This window comes from Macaca fascicularis, chromosome 12 (assembly GCF_037993035.2).
Source record: "Macaca fascicularis isolate 582-1 chromosome 12, T2T-MFA8v1.1".
NCBI lineage: Eukaryota > Metazoa > Chordata > Mammalia > Primates > Cercopithecidae > Macaca > Macaca fascicularis.
Genome location: NC_088386.1, coordinates 47,685,099 through 47,702,630, shown reverse-complemented (window position 1 = coordinate 47,702,630; position 17,532 = coordinate 47,685,099). Strand labels below are relative to the sequence as shown.

At 42.3% G+C, this 17,532-nt stretch overlaps 1 protein-coding gene across 4 annotated transcripts in view; it reads left to right on the top strand.

Annotated features, from left to right (window-relative positions):
• Positions 1 to 1,917: 1,917 nt before the first annotated feature.
• The window catches only part of STAM2 (signal transducing adaptor molecule 2), a 56,050-nt gene continuing 40,435 nt past the window's right edge, over positions 1,918 to 17,532 (top strand). For all 4 annotated transcript variants that reach the window (XM_005573192.5, XM_015432202.4, XM_065525487.2 and 1 more), the window contains exon 1: positions 1,918 to 2,083. In XM_005573192.5, the coding sequence (XP_005573249.2) occupies positions 2,044 to 2,083 (40 nt within the window). In that variant the 5' untranslated portion in view covers positions 1,918 to 2,043. The remainder of the gene's footprint in view (positions 2,084 to 17,532) is intronic.

Genomic DNA, 17,532 nt, shown 5'->3' with positions numbered 1-17,532 from the left:
CTCAGGAGGCTGAGGCGGGAGAATGGCGTGAACCCAGGAGGCGGAGCTTGCAGTGAGCCGAAATCTCACCACTGCACTCCAGCCTTGGTGACAGAGCGAGACTCCATCTCAAAAAAAAAAAATTATACTATTTTGCTACTCAATATCCTTAAATAATTATTGAGTGCCTTAAAATAAAAATTTCCCAGCTTGCCCTTTAAAATTCTTCTCAATCTGTTTCCTCTTATCCCTAGTTAGCCTTGTTTTCCATTCCAACACTAAGTCTTAGACAAAAATTCTTTATCTGCCCAAAAAATCTCCAACTTTTTTTTTTTTTTTTTGAGACAGTCTTGCTGTGTTGCCCAGGCTTGAGCGCAGTCGCCTGATCTTGGCTCACTGTAACCTCCGCCTCCTGGGCTCAAGCGATTCTCGTGCCTCAGCCTCCCAAGAAGTTGGCATTACAGGCCTGCGCCATCATGCCTGGCTAATTTTTGTATTTTTAATAGAGATGGGTTTTCGCCATGTTAGCCAGGCTGGTCTTGAACTCCTGGCCTCAAGCAATCTGCCCGCCTTGACCTCCCAAAGTGCTGGGATTACAGGCATGAGCCACCATGCCCAGCCTCCCAATTTATCTTGAACATCCTAGGTTCAACATTCTATGAAAAACAGCCCCTTCACCTACACAATTCCTTCTCATTTGTGCCCCTAACTTTATAAAATGCAACCACCTTTCTGAATGTGTATGAGCTCTCTCTTTATAGCATCAGGTCTTTATACTGGAGATTGTAAAATGGTTTTGATTAATCCATTATTTAAAATGTTGGAGTAATTCTCAACATTTAAAAATCGTTAAAAAATTGCAAACTCTAGTAGGACCCACATTTCAACAAATGGCTGAAATTTGCCAATAGTTGACATCTTTAGATATGCACTGTTCGGTTAGAAAGTTACAGCTTCATTCGAAAAGTATTGAGCACCTATTACTTGGGACACTGTTTTAGACGCTGGGGATACAGTAGTGACCAAAACTCATCGGGGAGTTTATAATCTAATGAGGAGGAGAGAGACAGGCAACATAATCATTACTACAGTTTTCTAAGAGGAGCAGAGAATATGTGGGTGGGAAGGGTGCTTGGGCTTTTGCATTCATTTAAATACCTGCCTGGATCCTATAGGAATTTGAGTTTATGACTTGTACTACTATCCGAATCGCCATACACCATCATGTACGTTATGCACTGCCCCTATAAAATTCTCTAAGGCAGGGAGTGTGCCTCCTTCGACTTTGGATTCCCGGGGTCCAGCAGTGTTTTTATGGGGGGACACGATGGAAAGCGAAAAGTTAGGCGTAGTTACTTCGACCACCGCTGTCCCGGGTGGTTATTCCGACGGGGTTTGGATTGGGCGCCCAGGGAGGGTGCAACACAGTAAGTGTTCGAGAGCAGTCAGGTCTTTCGCAGAATCTCAAAGCCACCTCTGCGCCGGCGGCTCCGTTTCTAGGGAAACAGGACTGTAACGCGTACGCATCGTGGCTCCTCGTTCTCTAGCTACGAGTCCTGCCGCTCTGGAACCAACTAAATTAGCGACAAGAACAAGGCCCTCAGAGCCGGCGTCCAACGCGAAAAACCACAGACAACCGCGCCCCCTGCCGCGCCGCCGCCGGCACTGCAGCTTCCGGGGTCGTCCCGTTCCAGGCGGGACTACTTCCGGCTCCGAAGGTCCCCGGCTCCGTGGCTCGCCGGGGTCCTAGCGCTGGAAAGGTGGCCGTAGCGGCCGCCTGACCCCTACAAAAGTCTGGGACTGGGGCAGCGACAAAGGCCTTGGGAGGACGCCCGTGATCGGAGGGATCTTGCCCCGGGAGAAAAGTTGGGACAGGAGCGCGGGGTCGAAGGGTGGACTCCGAGCCGGCCCGTCAGGCAGGAGCCGGGCAGGTGCGGTGGCGGAAGTGCGGGGACGGAGGCCGAAGCGGAGCGGTCTAGGGAGCCGTGGCCGCGGGTCACCCGGCGGGGAGCAGTTGCGGAGTCTCAGCTAGACAGCAGCGAGTAGGGCTCCGGCGCCGGCGAGATGCCTTTGTTCACCGCCAACCCCTTCGAGCAAGACGTGGGTGAGTGTTGTGCCCGGTCCTGGACTGCTCTGTGTCCGGCCCTGGACTGCTGTTTGTCCAGCTAGAAAGTGGGCGGTAGCGACTCCGGACTAGGAAGCCAAGCGTAGGGAGGGGAGGGGCGGTGCCGCCCGCTACTTCGACGTTGGGATTTTTCTGGGGGCAACCTCGGCGCGTCGCTAGCGATTTGGGGAGTGCTTCCTGCCGCGTGAATTTGGGGACGCTCAAAGGGCCGTTCTCCCTTCCAAGCGTAGGATTTGGGAAGAGCCTAGGGCTCGCTGGAGACTGGACTGATTAAGTAATTGTGTAGTTGGTGATTAAAAACTTCCTGCTCGTTCGACAGCTAGTTATCTCTGTGTCTGCCCCATCATTTTTTGAGGATGATGCAGCAGTGGAGACCCTACTGTCTAGAGAAGCCCAACACCAGACACTTAACACCTAGACAGCCGCATTGGATAGGAAGAACTTACTTCCCATTATTTATATTACTCTTGCATTCAATCCCTGATAGGGTAGTCTTAAGATTTATTGCAGTTGTAAAGGTGTTGCTCTTCATCCCCGAATTGCAAAGATTGCACGGGTGCTAGGAGATGTTCTGTTTTAGAGTATGTAAAGGAAATCTCGAGTCTCAAAACACTCCAGAACAACAAGTATTTTACTTGTTGCGGTCATAAAGCGCTGGTCTGAGTGACTATAGAATGAGAAAAACATGGACAAGATATATACGAAATTATTTTGGAAATTTGAGTAACACTAAAACAAACAGACATATATGTATGTATTTTTGAGAGTCTGAGTCTCACTATGTTGCCCAGGTGCGACTAGAATTCCTCTCGCCTCAGCCTCCACGTCCGTTTTCCCTTCCCGAGTAGCTGGGACTACAGGTTTGTTTTTTGTTTCTTTTTGTAGCCTTAGTTAACAGAACTCTAGGTAAATTTTTAGAACTTGAAAATGGGGTTGGGGCAGGGGGACTCACAAGAATACAGCACATCTTGGGCAGTAATTCACCTGTTTCTTGGTTAACATTTGGTTATTAGGAAACTGCAGAAACTGCCCTATTCTGGTACGTTGTGTAATCCCTAAGCCATTTAAAAAAATATGTTTGAGTCAAATGATATATGTAAATAGTTCAAATTTGTATGTTCCTTATTTCATTCAACTTTTTTCTTGGTGGCTGAATACAGGTGACTGGCATAAATCTGGGAAACATCACTCTGAGGCTCACTGTTTCCTTTTGGAACACTTCATTGCAGTATTTATTCTTTTGTTTGAATCATACTACCTTTGTGCAACTTGTACTTTAAAAAAATTGCTTTTAAAAGAACACTTTGGTTCTGTTGTAATGAAATAAAACAGAAGGTACAAAATAGAATTAGACAAATGATTTTAAAACTTAAAAACCGTGAACTCTTTTTCTTTAAGGTAAATCTTTCTTGGAAGTTGATTGTTTTCTGATGGAAAAATTCTCTGGTGGAAGTAGGCAGAGTTACTCCTACTGTTCTGTTCTAAACCTTTCCCTGCCTGGCTCCCGAGGCTCCAGCATGGTTTAGTGGATCACAGTTTAGTCCCACAGTTGTAAAGGAGGCACTGCTGTTGAAATTTAAAAAACAAAAACAAAAAAACTGTGTCTAGATTATTTTATGGCCGATGCCATAAGCCAGAGCTTCAAGTAGTTACATATTAGCTTAAGGATGGCTGAATTCAGTACCCCAAAGGCATTTTAAGGATGAAAGAATGAATTTGAGGCCCTCGTGCAACTTCTAGACAAGAGAATGGAGTTAGAAAAAGTAGAATGAAATACTAAGGAGCTCAAGTTGGACTTGCACATATATCATAGAAGGAAAATTACATGTTGCGTTTTTCATATCTTGAAACTTTTCATTTTAAATCGTTAATACAAAGCAAGGGCCAGATGCGGTGGCTCACGCCTGTAATCCCAGCACTTTGGGAGGCTGAGGTGGGTGGATCACCTGAGGTCGGGAGTTCGAGACCAGCCTGACCAACATGGTGAAACCCTGTTTCTACCAAAATGCAAAAAATTAGCCAGGCTTGGTGGCGCGTGCCTGTAGTCCCTGCTACTCGGGAGGCTGAGGCAGGAGAATCGCTTGAACCCAGGAGGTGGAGGTTGCAGTGAGCCGACATCTCACCACTGCACTCCAGCCTGGCAACAGAGCAAGACTCCGTCTCAGAAAATATATATATATGTATATACACATACACATATATACATACACACACACACAGAGAAGTCATTAATTTGGCTTGAGATATCTATAGGAATGTTACTTTACATTGTCATTGTCTTTTTCACTTGTTCTCCTTGATTCAGTGAGATTTTTATTACCTTTTTTTTTTTTTTTTGGTCATTCCTTTGTTCACTCTTCATTCACCAGACATATAATGAATAATTACTGTGTCAAACATTGTGTTAACCTATGAACACAAAATGAATAAATAGACTGTGAGTTCCTGCCTTCAAGGAACTCTCAGTCTAATGAAGGAAACATACAGACATAAGAATTGTAATTTAGTACACGTATATTGCCAGAAATATACAAGAAACTTTATATTCTCTCTTTATTTGAAATATAGTACCTGAAGAAAAGACAAGGACCTTCAGATAGGAGCTTTCTCTGAGAAGGTGTTGACGCTATCCTCTCCTTCCCACCTTTTCTTTTTTCTTTTCTTTTTTTTTTTTTTGAGACGAATCTGTCTCCCAGGCTGGAGTGCAGTGGCCTGATCTGCACTGCAACCCCACCTCCCAGGTTCAAGCAATTCTCTTGCCTCAGCCTCCCAAGTAGCTGGGACTATAGGTGTGCACCACCACACCTGGCTAATTTTTGTATTTTTAGTAGAGATGGGGGTTTCACCATGTTGGCCGGGCTGGTCTTGAACTCCTGGCCTCAAGTGATCTGCCCGCCTCAGCCTCCCAAAGTGTTGGGATAACAGGCGTGAGCCACTGTGCCCAGCCTCCTTCCCCCCTTCTCTGATAGCACTTTCACAACAGGAAGTAACCACCTTTTGCTAGTGTATGATATGCTCATTTTATGATTAAAGGCCTTTAAAGATTAATCTCTTTTGGTAGGTGAAGAGTCTTGCTTAAGGGTGAGCAGTCTTTCTGACATTCATACGAGGAAGGAATCCTTTTCTTAGAGGCTGAGAAAAGGATGGATCAAGGTGTCTTAGGAAGGCACTCATGAATTGATGATGATATGTGACTTGTCAAATGGAAGCAGGTCAAAGGCTAGAAAGTAGGGAACTCTTGGCAAATTCCTATCTTTTCTTGGCATCAGAACCTACAAGCCCTGAAGAATATACTAGATTTGGTAGTATTAGAGCTCTTTAAACATTTTATTGGAATTCCTCAAATCTAGATTCATTTTTTTGTTTTGTTTAATAAGATTTCTTTGATGTGTTCTGAGGGGAAAAAAGAAAATATCCTTATATCCCGCCTCTTCTCCCCAACGGGGGGCTCAAGTGTTAGAGGGGTATGGGGATCTTGAGGTGGAGCCTGGTTGGAGTAGCCATTCTCGTAGAATTCTGAGGGGAAAGTGAAACATGGGGGACGGGGCCATAGTGGTTAGTGTTAACAGAGAAGATGTCATTTCTTTATTCATTGATTTCCAAGTCATGACTTTTCTGTTCTAAGCCTTAACTCCGGTTCTTGTTTGCATATCTTTTTTCCCCTTACTCAGCCAGGCAATCTTTCTTGCCAGTTTTCTGCCTCTGTGCTATTTACCATTCATTGCTAAATGTTTGCTCCTTTCAACCTTGGTATTTCCTTTAAAGATATACTTGTGTCCCACAAAGCTGAGCTCAAATTCTACCTCTACAAAACTGTGGATGCAGCGGTTTGATTTGTGAACTTTTAAGAGAATACGTTTCCAAACGACTTTTTAATGTGTGTATTGCTGTGTTTTTGACTTTTGCTGTGTTAGAAGACATTGACCAGGAAGTAGCTTAAGACTTTCTCCAGTGAAATGCAGTCATGCAGTCCTTTTCTCCAGTGAAATTTTATAAAAAATCCCAATATAAAAATAGATAACTGATAGCATAAGAATAATACAAATTCATTTTATACATTCAAATGTATAACATTTGCTTAACTAGGCCACTCTTTGTACAATAAGTTAAAATCTTCGTAAAAAAGTAAAATTAAAAGTTTTTTGGTTTTGAATAAGAATAGTAGACTTAGCCAAGTTTTTTCTAATATATTTTGTAGCTTTTTAAACTATGAAATATTTTCAGCATAAAATACAAAATATGAACTCCCATTCCTGCCAGGCAATTATGTCAAGTACTAATATTCTGATATACTTGATTCTTTTTTTAAAGAAAGGAACATTCAAGATGCAGTGAAATACTTTAGTATTTTTAGCAGCTACCTGATCCCATTCTTCCTCCTTTCTCAGAGTTAAACACTCTATAAATAGATGGAAATTCTCTTTAATAGTATATATACTACACTTACAAATATACTGTATATTGTTTAGATGTTTTTAAACTTTTAAAAAATGGTGTCTTTTTGTCATTCTGCAACTTTCGTCATTCAGCATTTCTTTTTTTTTGAGACAGAGTCTTGCTCTGTCGCCCAGGCTGGAGTGCAGTGGTGTGATCTCAGCTCACTGCAACCCCTACTTCCCAGGTTCAAGCAATTCTTGTGCCTCAGCCTCCTGAGTAGCTGGGGTTACAGGCGTGCACCACCATGCTCTGCTAGTTTTGCATGTTTTAGCAGAGTTGGGGTTTTGCCATGTTGGCCAGGCCGGTCTTGAACTCCTGACCTCAGGTGATCTGCCTGCCTTGGCCTCCCAAAGTGCTGGGATTACAGGCATGAGTCACCGTGCCTGGCCCATACAGCATTTCTTTGCGAGAGTTATTCATGTTGATGTTTGTAGCTCTAGGTTATTAATTTTAATGGCTGTGTGATACTATACCACTATATGAATATGCATTATCTGTTGTCCTATTGACTAACATGACTTTATTTCCAATTTCTTGCACCTACAGACAGCTCTGTATTGAAAGTTTTTATCTGTGTTTTCTTGTGTGCAACTCCTGACCTCGTGATCCGCCTGCCTCGGCCTCCCGAAGTCCTGGGATTACAGACCTGAGCCACCGTGCCTGGCAGAGCGTAAAATTCTTTTTTTTTTTTTTTTTTTGAGACGGAGTCTCGCTCTGTCACCCAGGCTGGAGTGCAGTGGCCGGATCTCTGCTCACTGCAAGCTCCGCCTACCGGGTTTACGCCATTCTCCTGCCTCAGCCTCCCGAGTAGCTGGGACTCCAGGCGCTCGCAACCTCGCCCGGCTAGTTTTTTTTGTACTTTTTTTAGTAGAGACGGGGTTTCACCGTGTTAGCCAGGATGGTCTTGATCTCCTGACCTCGTGATCCGCCTGTCTCGGCCTCCCAAAGTGCTGGGATTACAGGCTTGAGCCACCGCGCCTGGCCAGAGCGTAAAATTCTTAAAGGTTGTTGTCTTGAACAGGAATTCTTCAGTAGAAGTGTAGCTCTTGGCCTGGTGTGGTGGCTCATGCCTGTAATCCCAACACTTTGGGAGGCTGAGGTGGGCAGATCACCTGAGGTCAGGAGTTCAAGACCAACCTGGCCAATGTGGTGAAACCTGACTCTACTGAAAATACAAAAATTAGCTGAGTGTGGTAGTGAATGCCTGTCATCCCAGCTGCTTGGGAGGCTGAGGTAGAAGAATCACTTGAACCTGGGAGGTGGAGATTGTGCCACTGCACTCCAACCAGGGCAACAGAGTGAGACTCCGTCTCAAAAAAAAAAAAAAAAAAAAGAAATGTAGGTCTTGCAAAGTCACCCTTCCAAGGGTTTGTTGATTTCCTTCCTGTCAGCAGTGAAATTCCTGTTGTTCCACATCCTCACTAATGCTGAGCATTGTCACATTTTCTTTATGCCTATTTGATGGGTATGAAGTAAGACATTGTTTTCATTTCATTTTCAGTTTCCACTTCATTGCCAGTGAAGATGAGCATCTTTTCATATGTTTCTTCATCATTCTGTTTTCTTTTTCTATAAATTGCCTGCTCATTACTTTTATTATTCTATTGGGTTACTTTTTAAAAATTGATGGCAGGGTGCAGCAGCTCACACCTGTAATCCCAGCACTTGGTGGATTGCTTGATCTCAGGAGTTCGAGATCAGCCAAGGCCACATGATGAAACCCCGTCTCTACAAAAAATACAAAAATTAGCTGAGCATGGTGGCGCATGCCTGTAGTCCGAGCTACTTGGGAGATTGAGGTGGGAGGATGGCTTGAGCTGGGGAGGTTGAGGCTACAGTGAGCCATGATTGCGCCACTGCATTCCAGCCTGGGTGACAGAGCCAGATCCTGTCTCTCAAATAAAACAAAACAAAAAAACGAAACCAAAAACCAACACCGAAAAATAAAATTGATTTTTAGAGTTCCAGATACATTTCCTACTAATCTTTAGTTGGGTATGTGTGTTGCAAATCTGTATTCTAGTTCTTTTTGTTTCTGGTGTCTTTTATTTTAAAGAAAATGTGAGTTTTCACTTAGTGATATTTGTCATTCTCCCTTAGTTTTATTTTTCTTAAGAAAGGCTTTAGGGCTGAGTGTGGTGGCTCACACCTGTAATAAGGAAAAGAAACCCTTCTCCACCCTGAGGTTATACAGATCGTTTCATATTTTCTTCTGCAAGTTTTACTAAACTCTTGATTTTCACATTTAGGTCTTTGATCCACCAGGAATTATTTTTTGTATAAGGTCTGCGGAGGAATTGAATTGGATAATCATTTGACAATAGATAATAATCAGTTGTCTAATCACTATGGATTGAATTGTCTGTTCTTTCCCCACTGTTTTATAATTGTCTTAGCTATTTTGGGCATTTCAAATGGATTATATGACAGATTGGTTAAAATCATTATACAAGGGAATTTCTTGTAGGTTTTTAGGATTTAAGAGAAAAGACATTAATTTTATTTTTGTTTCACATCAGCTGATATCGATAGTTTAAAAAATATTTTTATTCATTAATAATAACATTTAATAAGTTTATGTGTAATTTGAAAGTAAGTCAGGAAGAGAATGATTTTCTGCCAGTGAATATACAACATAATACTACAGCAGTGTGGTTAGGTGGATGTGTCTCTAGCATAGCTTTTGTTTAAATAAAGGACCTTAACCTGCATGTTAAGAATAGGCCTTGTGGCCGTGCGTGGTGGCTCACACCTGTAATCCCAACATGTTGGGAGGCCGAGGTGGGCGGATCACAGGGTCAGAAGTTCGAGACCAGCCTGACCAACATGGTGAAACCCCGTCTCTACTAAAAATACAAAAATTAGCCGGACATGGTGGTGCACGCCTGTAATCCCAGCCACTCGGGAAGCTGAGGCAGGAAAATCACTTGAACCCGGGAGGCAGAGGTTGCAGTGAGCTGAGATTGTGCCACTGCACTCCAGCCTGGATGACAGAGCAAGACTCTGTCTCAAAAGAAAAAAAAAAAAAAAGAATAGAATAGGCCTTGTTTATAAGTATGTAGGGTAGGATAGCAAACTCTAGTTACTTGACAAGTGATGGTTCTAACCATCTATTACCCAGGTATCAAAATGAAACTTAAGGATATATCATTTATCTCTTGTTATTTTCTTCCTCCTTGGTTGTCTTTTGTCCTTGAATCTGACCACTTTTCTTCTCCCCCTTCCTTGATTTTTCATTTTGTTTAAGTTAAAAAGTTTTTATTTTATTTTATTTTTATTATTATTTTTTTTGAGACGGAGTCTGGCTCTGTCGCCCAGGCTGGAGTGCAGTGGCCGGATCTCAGCTCACTGCAAGCTCCGCCTCCCGGGTTTACGCCATTCTCCTGCCTCAGCCTCCCGAGTAGCTGGGACTACAGGCGCCCGCCACATCGCCCGGCTAGTTTTTTGTATTTTTTTTAGTAGAGATGGGGTTTCACTGTGTTAGCCCGGATGGTCTCGATCTCCTGACCTCGTGATCCACCCATCTCGGCCTCCCAAAGTGCTGGGATTACAGGCTTGAGCCACCGCACCCGGCTGTATTTTATTATTTTTTCTTTTTTGAGACACAGCCTCACTCGGTCACCCAGGCTGAAGTGCAGTGGTACAGTCTCAGCTCACTGCAGCCTCTGCCTCCTGGGTTCAAGCAATTCTCCTACCTCAGCCTCCTGAGTAGCTGGGATTAGAAGCGCCCACCACCATGCCTGGCTAATTTTTTTGTTGTTGTATTTTTTCTAGAAATGGGGTTTCACCATGTGGTCCAGGCTGGTCTTCAACTCCTGACCTCAAGTGATTCACCTACCTTGGCCTACCAAAGTACTGGGATTATAGGAATGAGCACCATGCCTGGCCTAAGTTACAAAGTTTTTAAAAGTGTTTTTGCTTACAGTCTTTTTCCTGTTATAAAAATAGCAGCTAATTGGCAATATTTGTCCTATACCATGGGTGAGAAGGATATTAGTTCCTGAGGCATTTTGGTATTGTTGAAACATTCTTTTCCCTCATCCTTTCTTTTTTAGGATTAAGTTTCACATTGACTTATTGGCATCTGCTGTCTTTTTTGGTGTAATAAGTGTTGCTCTCAGCTTTTAGACTTCCTTTAGCATTATTTTCTTATGGGTCTGTGGCTGCTATGCTTAAAGGACAAGCACCTCTCTGTCCCTGTAGCACCTTGTGGAACATTTGCAGTTCTTTACCATGGAGACCTGTTATGGTGATCTCTGTTCCATTCAGGGAGGCCTTTCTTTAGTTTTCTCCAGTTAAGGAATGTTAAAAATGAAGTATCTTGTGAAGTAGTTCCAGTTCTTACTGACTTTTAATGCAAGCTCAGAACTGTGTTTTATCTCATATTTTATAAAAGCATGAGGGGAAATGGTGAAGGATTAAAAAATTTTTATTATGTGCAGTCTCCCTCATATTTAGTATCATTTTTAAATGATAGCATTCGGATGAAAAATTTGTTATGCAGTGAAATTTTTATTGTATCTGAAAACTCGCAGACTATTTTCTTGGTCGGTAAACATTCCTTTAGTAAGCACTTGCCTATTTACATTTGCAATATGAGAATTGTAGTGACTCAGAATTTTACTTCTCATTTGTACTAAAAGTTTTTTTTTTTATTCTTATCTGGAACAGCAGCTTTTACTTTCATTTGTCATGGGATGTATTATCTTAACCTTCTCTTCTAAAAAGAGATCTGCTTAAAGAAATCTAGCATGTGCAGTGTTTTGGTTTGTCCACAGCAGTACTAAGTCCTTGAGATGGAGGGTTGAAGGGGAAGAACTTTTTTTTTCCCAAACATTAATACCTTATTAGGTTCTGTTAAGTTATCTGATAATGAATAAACATTTGTATCTAATGTAGAGATTGAACCTAAGAAGGTCATTGTGGCAGATATCTGGGAATGGCCATTGTCCCCTGAAAATTATTGACATTCTGAAGTGGCCACCTGCTTATAGGTGTTAAGAATAGGCTTTGTGTGTATGTATGTAGAGTAGGATATCAAACTCTGGTTACTTGACAACTATTGGTTCTAACTATTTATCACCCAGATATCAAAATAAAACTTAAGGATATATCATTTCTTTATCTTTTGTTATTTTTTTCTCCTTGGTTGTTTTCTGTCTCTGAATCTGACCACTTCTCTTCTTCCCTGCCTTGATTTTTCATTTTGTCGTATTATTACAATTTTATGTCTGAAATTTGTCAGTACATGATGATGTAGTTTTAAAATTTTTAGCCATTCTAGTGGGTATCTCATTATGGGCTTTGTCATTGTTGTTGATTTTGAGACAGTCTTGCTCTGTCCCCCAGGCTGGAATGCAGTGACATGATCTGGGCTCACTGCAACCTCTCCCTCCCAGGTTCAAGCGATTCTCCTACCTCCCGAGTAGCTGGGACTACAGATGTACACCACCATGCCTGGCTAGTTTTTGCATTTTCAGTAGAGACAGGGTTTCCCTGTGTTGGCCAGGCTCGTCTCCAGCTCCTGGCCTCATGTGATCCGCTCGCCTTGACCTCCCAAAGTGCTGGAGTTACAGGCGGGAGCCACCATGCCTGGCCTTCATTGTAGTTTTAATATGCATTTACCTGATAACTCTTGATGTTGGGCACCTTTAAATATATTTATTTTGCAATGGATATTCTCTTTTTCAAAGTACTACTTGTTTAAGTATTTTGTCCATTTTTCTTTTCACGTAATTTTCACAACTCTTTTAAGCACGGCATCTATTTTAATCTCCATTTGACAAATGAGAACATGGATTTGAGTTTGAGTCAAAATGAAGGTGAACTACTCCAAAGCTTATAAGCTAGTAAGAAAGCTTCAGAGCTGGATGTAGGCAGGGCAGGTCCTTGTTGTTTAACTGGTGATGTGTATCCCACCCCTGAAGCCTGACAGTACTCCACAGGTGCATACAGAGTGTGCATAATGGTCTTCTCGGTCTGCAGAGGTAATGTAATCATATGCCTGGCCTATTTGCTTTTGATTCTCTATCTGTAACTTTTTGGCATGCTAGTGGCTACCTTGGAGACTCTTTTTTTTTTTTTCCGAGACGGAGTCTCGTTCTGTTGCCCAGGCCGGAGTGCAGTGGCGCTATTTTGGCTCACTGCAACCTCCATCTCCCGGGTTCAAGTGATTCTCCTGGCACAGCCTCCTGAGTAGTTGGGACTACAGGTGTGTGCCACCCCACCCAGATAATTTTTTGTATATATATATATTTTTAATAGAGATGGGGTTTCACCATGTTAACCAGGCTCGTCTTGATCTCCTGACCTTGTGATCTGCCCGCCTCAGCCTCCCAAAGTGCTGAGATTACAGACATGAGCCACTGCACCCGGCTGACTCATTTTTCCTTTATCCCAGTCACTAGAAAATGTCTGGCACATTATGCTTCCTAATAGGCCTATTACAATGGAAATTATAACATGTATGCTTCTGCCCTGTCTCCTGAGTAAGGGTGTGTGTAAATGAGTGTGCTCATTTTGTGGAGTTAGGGGGACATGGTTCTCACCTAACAGGATTACAGAGGGTATTTTGGAAATATCAGCCAAGAAGAAAGTAAACTTGTAGGAAAATAAAGGCTGGCCCCAGGACTTGCCTTTTTAATAGATGGTTTAAAATATTAAAAGACAGTAAAAGGGAATTTTTATGTGTTTTTCCCCCTTCTTTTCCTCCTGGCTCCCCTTACGCTCAATTCTCTTAATTCCTCCTAATCGCCCCAAAAATGTTGGTGGCGACATGAGAAATGAATAGAATGGCAATGACTGATCTGTATTGCATCAGAGGAAGCAGCTCTTGAATATATTGTATTATTATATGGTTTAGTAAATGGAGTTAATCGGTGGGCACAGTGGCTCACGCTTTTAATCCCAGCACTTTGGGAGGCCTAGGTGGGCAGATCACCCGAGGTTAGGAGTTCGAGACCAGCCTGACCAACGTGGAGAAACCCCACCCCTACTAAAAATACAAAATTAGCCCGGCATGGTGGTGCATGCCTGTAATCCCAGCTACTTGGGAGGCTGAGGCAGGAGAATCGCTTGAACTCGGGAGGCAGAGGTTTGCATTGAGCCGAGATTGTGCCATTGCACTCCAGCCTGGGCAACAAGAGCAAAACTGCATCTCAAAAAAAAAAAAAAAAAAAAAAAAAAAAGTTAATCATGGCACTCTGCCTGATTCATTGCTTATAAACGAGAGTTGAATTTGCATGTTTCCTATTCAGCGTGTTTAAGATATGTATTATCAGGGGAACCCGCCCCCAATATTTCAATGTAGGTTCTTTCTAGTTTCCCTAAATGTCAGCCGGTCTCAGAAAGAGAAAGAGTACAAAGAGAGGAATTTTACGGCTGGGCTGCCGGGGGTGACATCACATATCGGTAGGTCTGTAATGCCCCACCTGAACCGCAAAACCAGCAAGTTTTTATTAAGGATTTCAAAAGGGGAGGTGGTGTATGAACAGAGAGTAGGTCACAAAGATCACATGCTTCTGAGGCCAGTAAAGATCACAAGGCAAAGGGCAAAATTAGAATTACTAATGAGGATCTGTGTTCAGCTGTGCACGTATTGTCTTAACATCTTAACAGAAAACAGGGTTCAAGAGCAGAGAACCAGTCTGACCAAAATTTACCAGGCTGGACTTTCCCAATCCTAGTAAGCCTGAGGATACTGCAGGAGACCAGGGTGTATTTCAGTCCTTGTCTCAACCGCATAAGACAGACACTCCCAGAGCGGCCGTTTATAGACCTCCCCCCAGGAATGCACTTCTTTTCCTAGGGTCTTAATATTTAATATTCTTTGCTAGGAGAAGAATTGAGTATCTGTCCTCCTTGCACATCTGTTTATAGACTCTCTGCAGGAAGAAAAATATGGCTCTTTTTGCCCCACCCCGCAGGCAGTCAGACCTTATGGTTATCTTCCCTTGTTCCCTAAAATTGCTGTTATTCTGTTCTTTTTTAAGGTGCACTGATTTCATATTGTTCAAACACACGTTTTACAGTCAGATTTCATATTCTTAAAACACATGTTTTACAATCAATTTGTATAGTTAACACAATCATCACAGAGTCCTGAGGTGATGTACATTCTCAGCTTATGAAGATAACAGGATTAAGAGATTAAAGACAGGCATAAGAAATTAATAAGAGTATTATTTGGGAACTGATAAATGTCCATGAAATCTTCACAACTTATATTCAGAGATTGCAGTAAAGACAGGCCTAAGAAATGATAAAAGTATTAATTTTGGGAACTGATAAATGTCCATGAAATCTTCACAATTTATGTTCCTGTGCCATGGCTCCAGCCAGTCCCCCCATTCAGGGTCCCTTACTTCCTGCAACAATGTATACATAGGGAAACAGAAAAACTATGTTAATTTGGCAATTTTGAACAAAAATTACTCTCAAGAGGCAGTTTAATGTAGTGATTTGAACCTGGAGCACACACTCTGAGCCAGATGGCACAAATTGAAATCTCTATTTTATTGCTTACTAACTGTATAACCTTGTGCTAGTTATTTAATAATTTTCTGGACCAGGTGCAGTGGCTCATGCCTGTAATCCCAGCACTTTGGGAGGCCGAGGCGGGCAGATCACCTGAGGTCAGGAGTTCGAGACCAGCCTGACCAACATGGCAAAACCTTGTCTCTACTAAAAATGCAAAAATTACCCAGCCGTGGTGGCATGCGCCTGTAGTTCCAGCTACTCGGGAGGCTGAGGCAGGAGAATTGCTTGAACCCGGGAGGCAGAGGTTGCAGTGAGCTGAGATCGTGCCATTCTACTCCAACCTGGGCGACAGAGTGAGACTGTATCTCAAATAATAAGAATAAGAATAATTTTCTGTATCTCAGCTTTCCCATTTATATAGTTTTTATTTTTATTTATTTATTTTACATGCAAGGTTGTAAAATAACCCAGCCCAGGCTGGAGTACAGTGGCACAATCATAGCTCACTGTAACCTCAAACTCCTGGGCTCATGCACTCTCCTGTTTCAGCCTTCTGAGTAGCTAGAACTGCAAATGTGCATCACTGTACCAGACTACTTTTTAAATTTTTTTGTTGTTGTTGTTAGAGATGAGGGATCTTACTGTGTTGCCCAGGCTGGTCTTGAACTCCTGGACTCTCAAGTGATCCTCCTGGCTTGGCCTCCCAAAGTGCTAGGATTACAGGTGTGAACCACCAGTCCCCACTTATGAGAATCCTTCATTTGATTGAGGAGCAAGTGATTTAGCATATGTAAAATGCTCAGGAGTTATTGCTTAATTCCTATTATTGTTTTTAATTAAATTGTTAATTAATTGAGCGTGGTGGCTCAAGCCTGTAATCCCAGCACTTTGGGAGGCCGAGACAGGCGGATCACGAGGTCAGGAGATCGAGACCATCCTGGCTAACACAGTGAAACCCCGTCTCTACTAAAAAAAATACAAAAAACTAGCCAGGCTTGGTGGCGAGTGCCTGTAGTCGCAGCTACTCGGGAGACTGAGGCAGGAGAATGGCGTAAACCCGGGAGGTGGAGCTTGCAGTGAGCTGAGATCCGGCCACTGCACTCCAGCCTGGGCAACAGAGCAAGACTCCATCTCAAAAAAAAAAAAAAATTGTACATATGTGTTTATATATATATATATATATATCTTTTATATATATATTTTTTTGGCTAGCTTTTCTCGGTTCTTATACTGCAATTTTAAGGTATAGAAACAATTGAGGGTTTTTCCTCCTATTAATAGATAAAAAGCAATTTTTTCCCCTAAGATTGCTATGGTGAGAATGTATCCCCCACAATTTACGTGTTGGAAACAGTTGCCAATGTAACAGTGTTGGGGGATGGGGCCTTTTGGGAAGTGTTTAGGTCATGAGAGTACCTCCTTTATGAATGGATTAATGCTGCAATAAAAAGGGCTTACAGGAGTGGGTTCACTCTCCCTTGCCCTTCCACCTTCTGCCATGTGAGGACACAGTAAGAAGGCCCTGACCAGATGCCATTGCTTTGATCTTGGACTTTCCAGCCTCCAGAACTGTGAGAAATAAATTTCTGTTCTTTATGAACTACCCCATTTGAGGTATTCTGTTAAATAGCAGTGTAAAACAGACTAAGACAAAATTCTAAATTGCTTTAGTCATGTCCAAAGGTATTGATACATAGTATCTTAATCATAATACATTTTTATGTTGCCTTCTGTTATACTTTAAATTATCCGCATGTTCTGCTTGTTAGTTCCCATGTGATTGGGTATTACAAGTTTTTTTTTTTTTTGAGACAGAGTCTCGCTCTGTTGCCCAGACTAGAGTACAGTTATGTAATCTTGGCTCACTGCAACCTCCACTTCCCAGGTTCAAGTGATTCTCCTGCCTCAGCCTCCTGAGTAGCTGGAACTACAGGCACCCACCACCACACCTGGCTAATTTTTTGTATTTTTAGTAGAGACAGGGCTTCACCATGTTGGCCAGGATGGTCTCGATCTCTTGACCTCGTGATCCACCCTGCTCGTCCTCCCAAAGTGCTGGAATTACAGGTGTGAGCCCCCCGCACCCAGCCCATTTAATGCATTTTTAAATTGAGATATTGTACTTTGCAGTTCAGAGATTCCATTTTTATAGTTTTCATTTCTCTGCTGAGCATTCACCAATCTTTGCATTCTTGAAAATATATATAATTCTCTAAAGTTCTTTCTTGCTAAGTCTAACATTTGGGTTATGCTAACATCTGTTTTTATTGACTAATCTTGATTTTGGGATGCTTGTTTGCTTATTTAGTAATTTTTTATATTACGGTGGACATTGTGATTATTCTTTGTAGGGAAGCTAAATTACATTGTCTTCCTCTAAATGGTGTTGAGTTTTGTCAGGTTGTAATATTATTGGGGGGGATCTTTTAGGTTTTGACAGGCTTGGTTTTATTCCTTGGAGGGAGGCCTATTTTGGTTTTGAACTAAATTCTAGAGGGCTTTTCCTCCTAAGG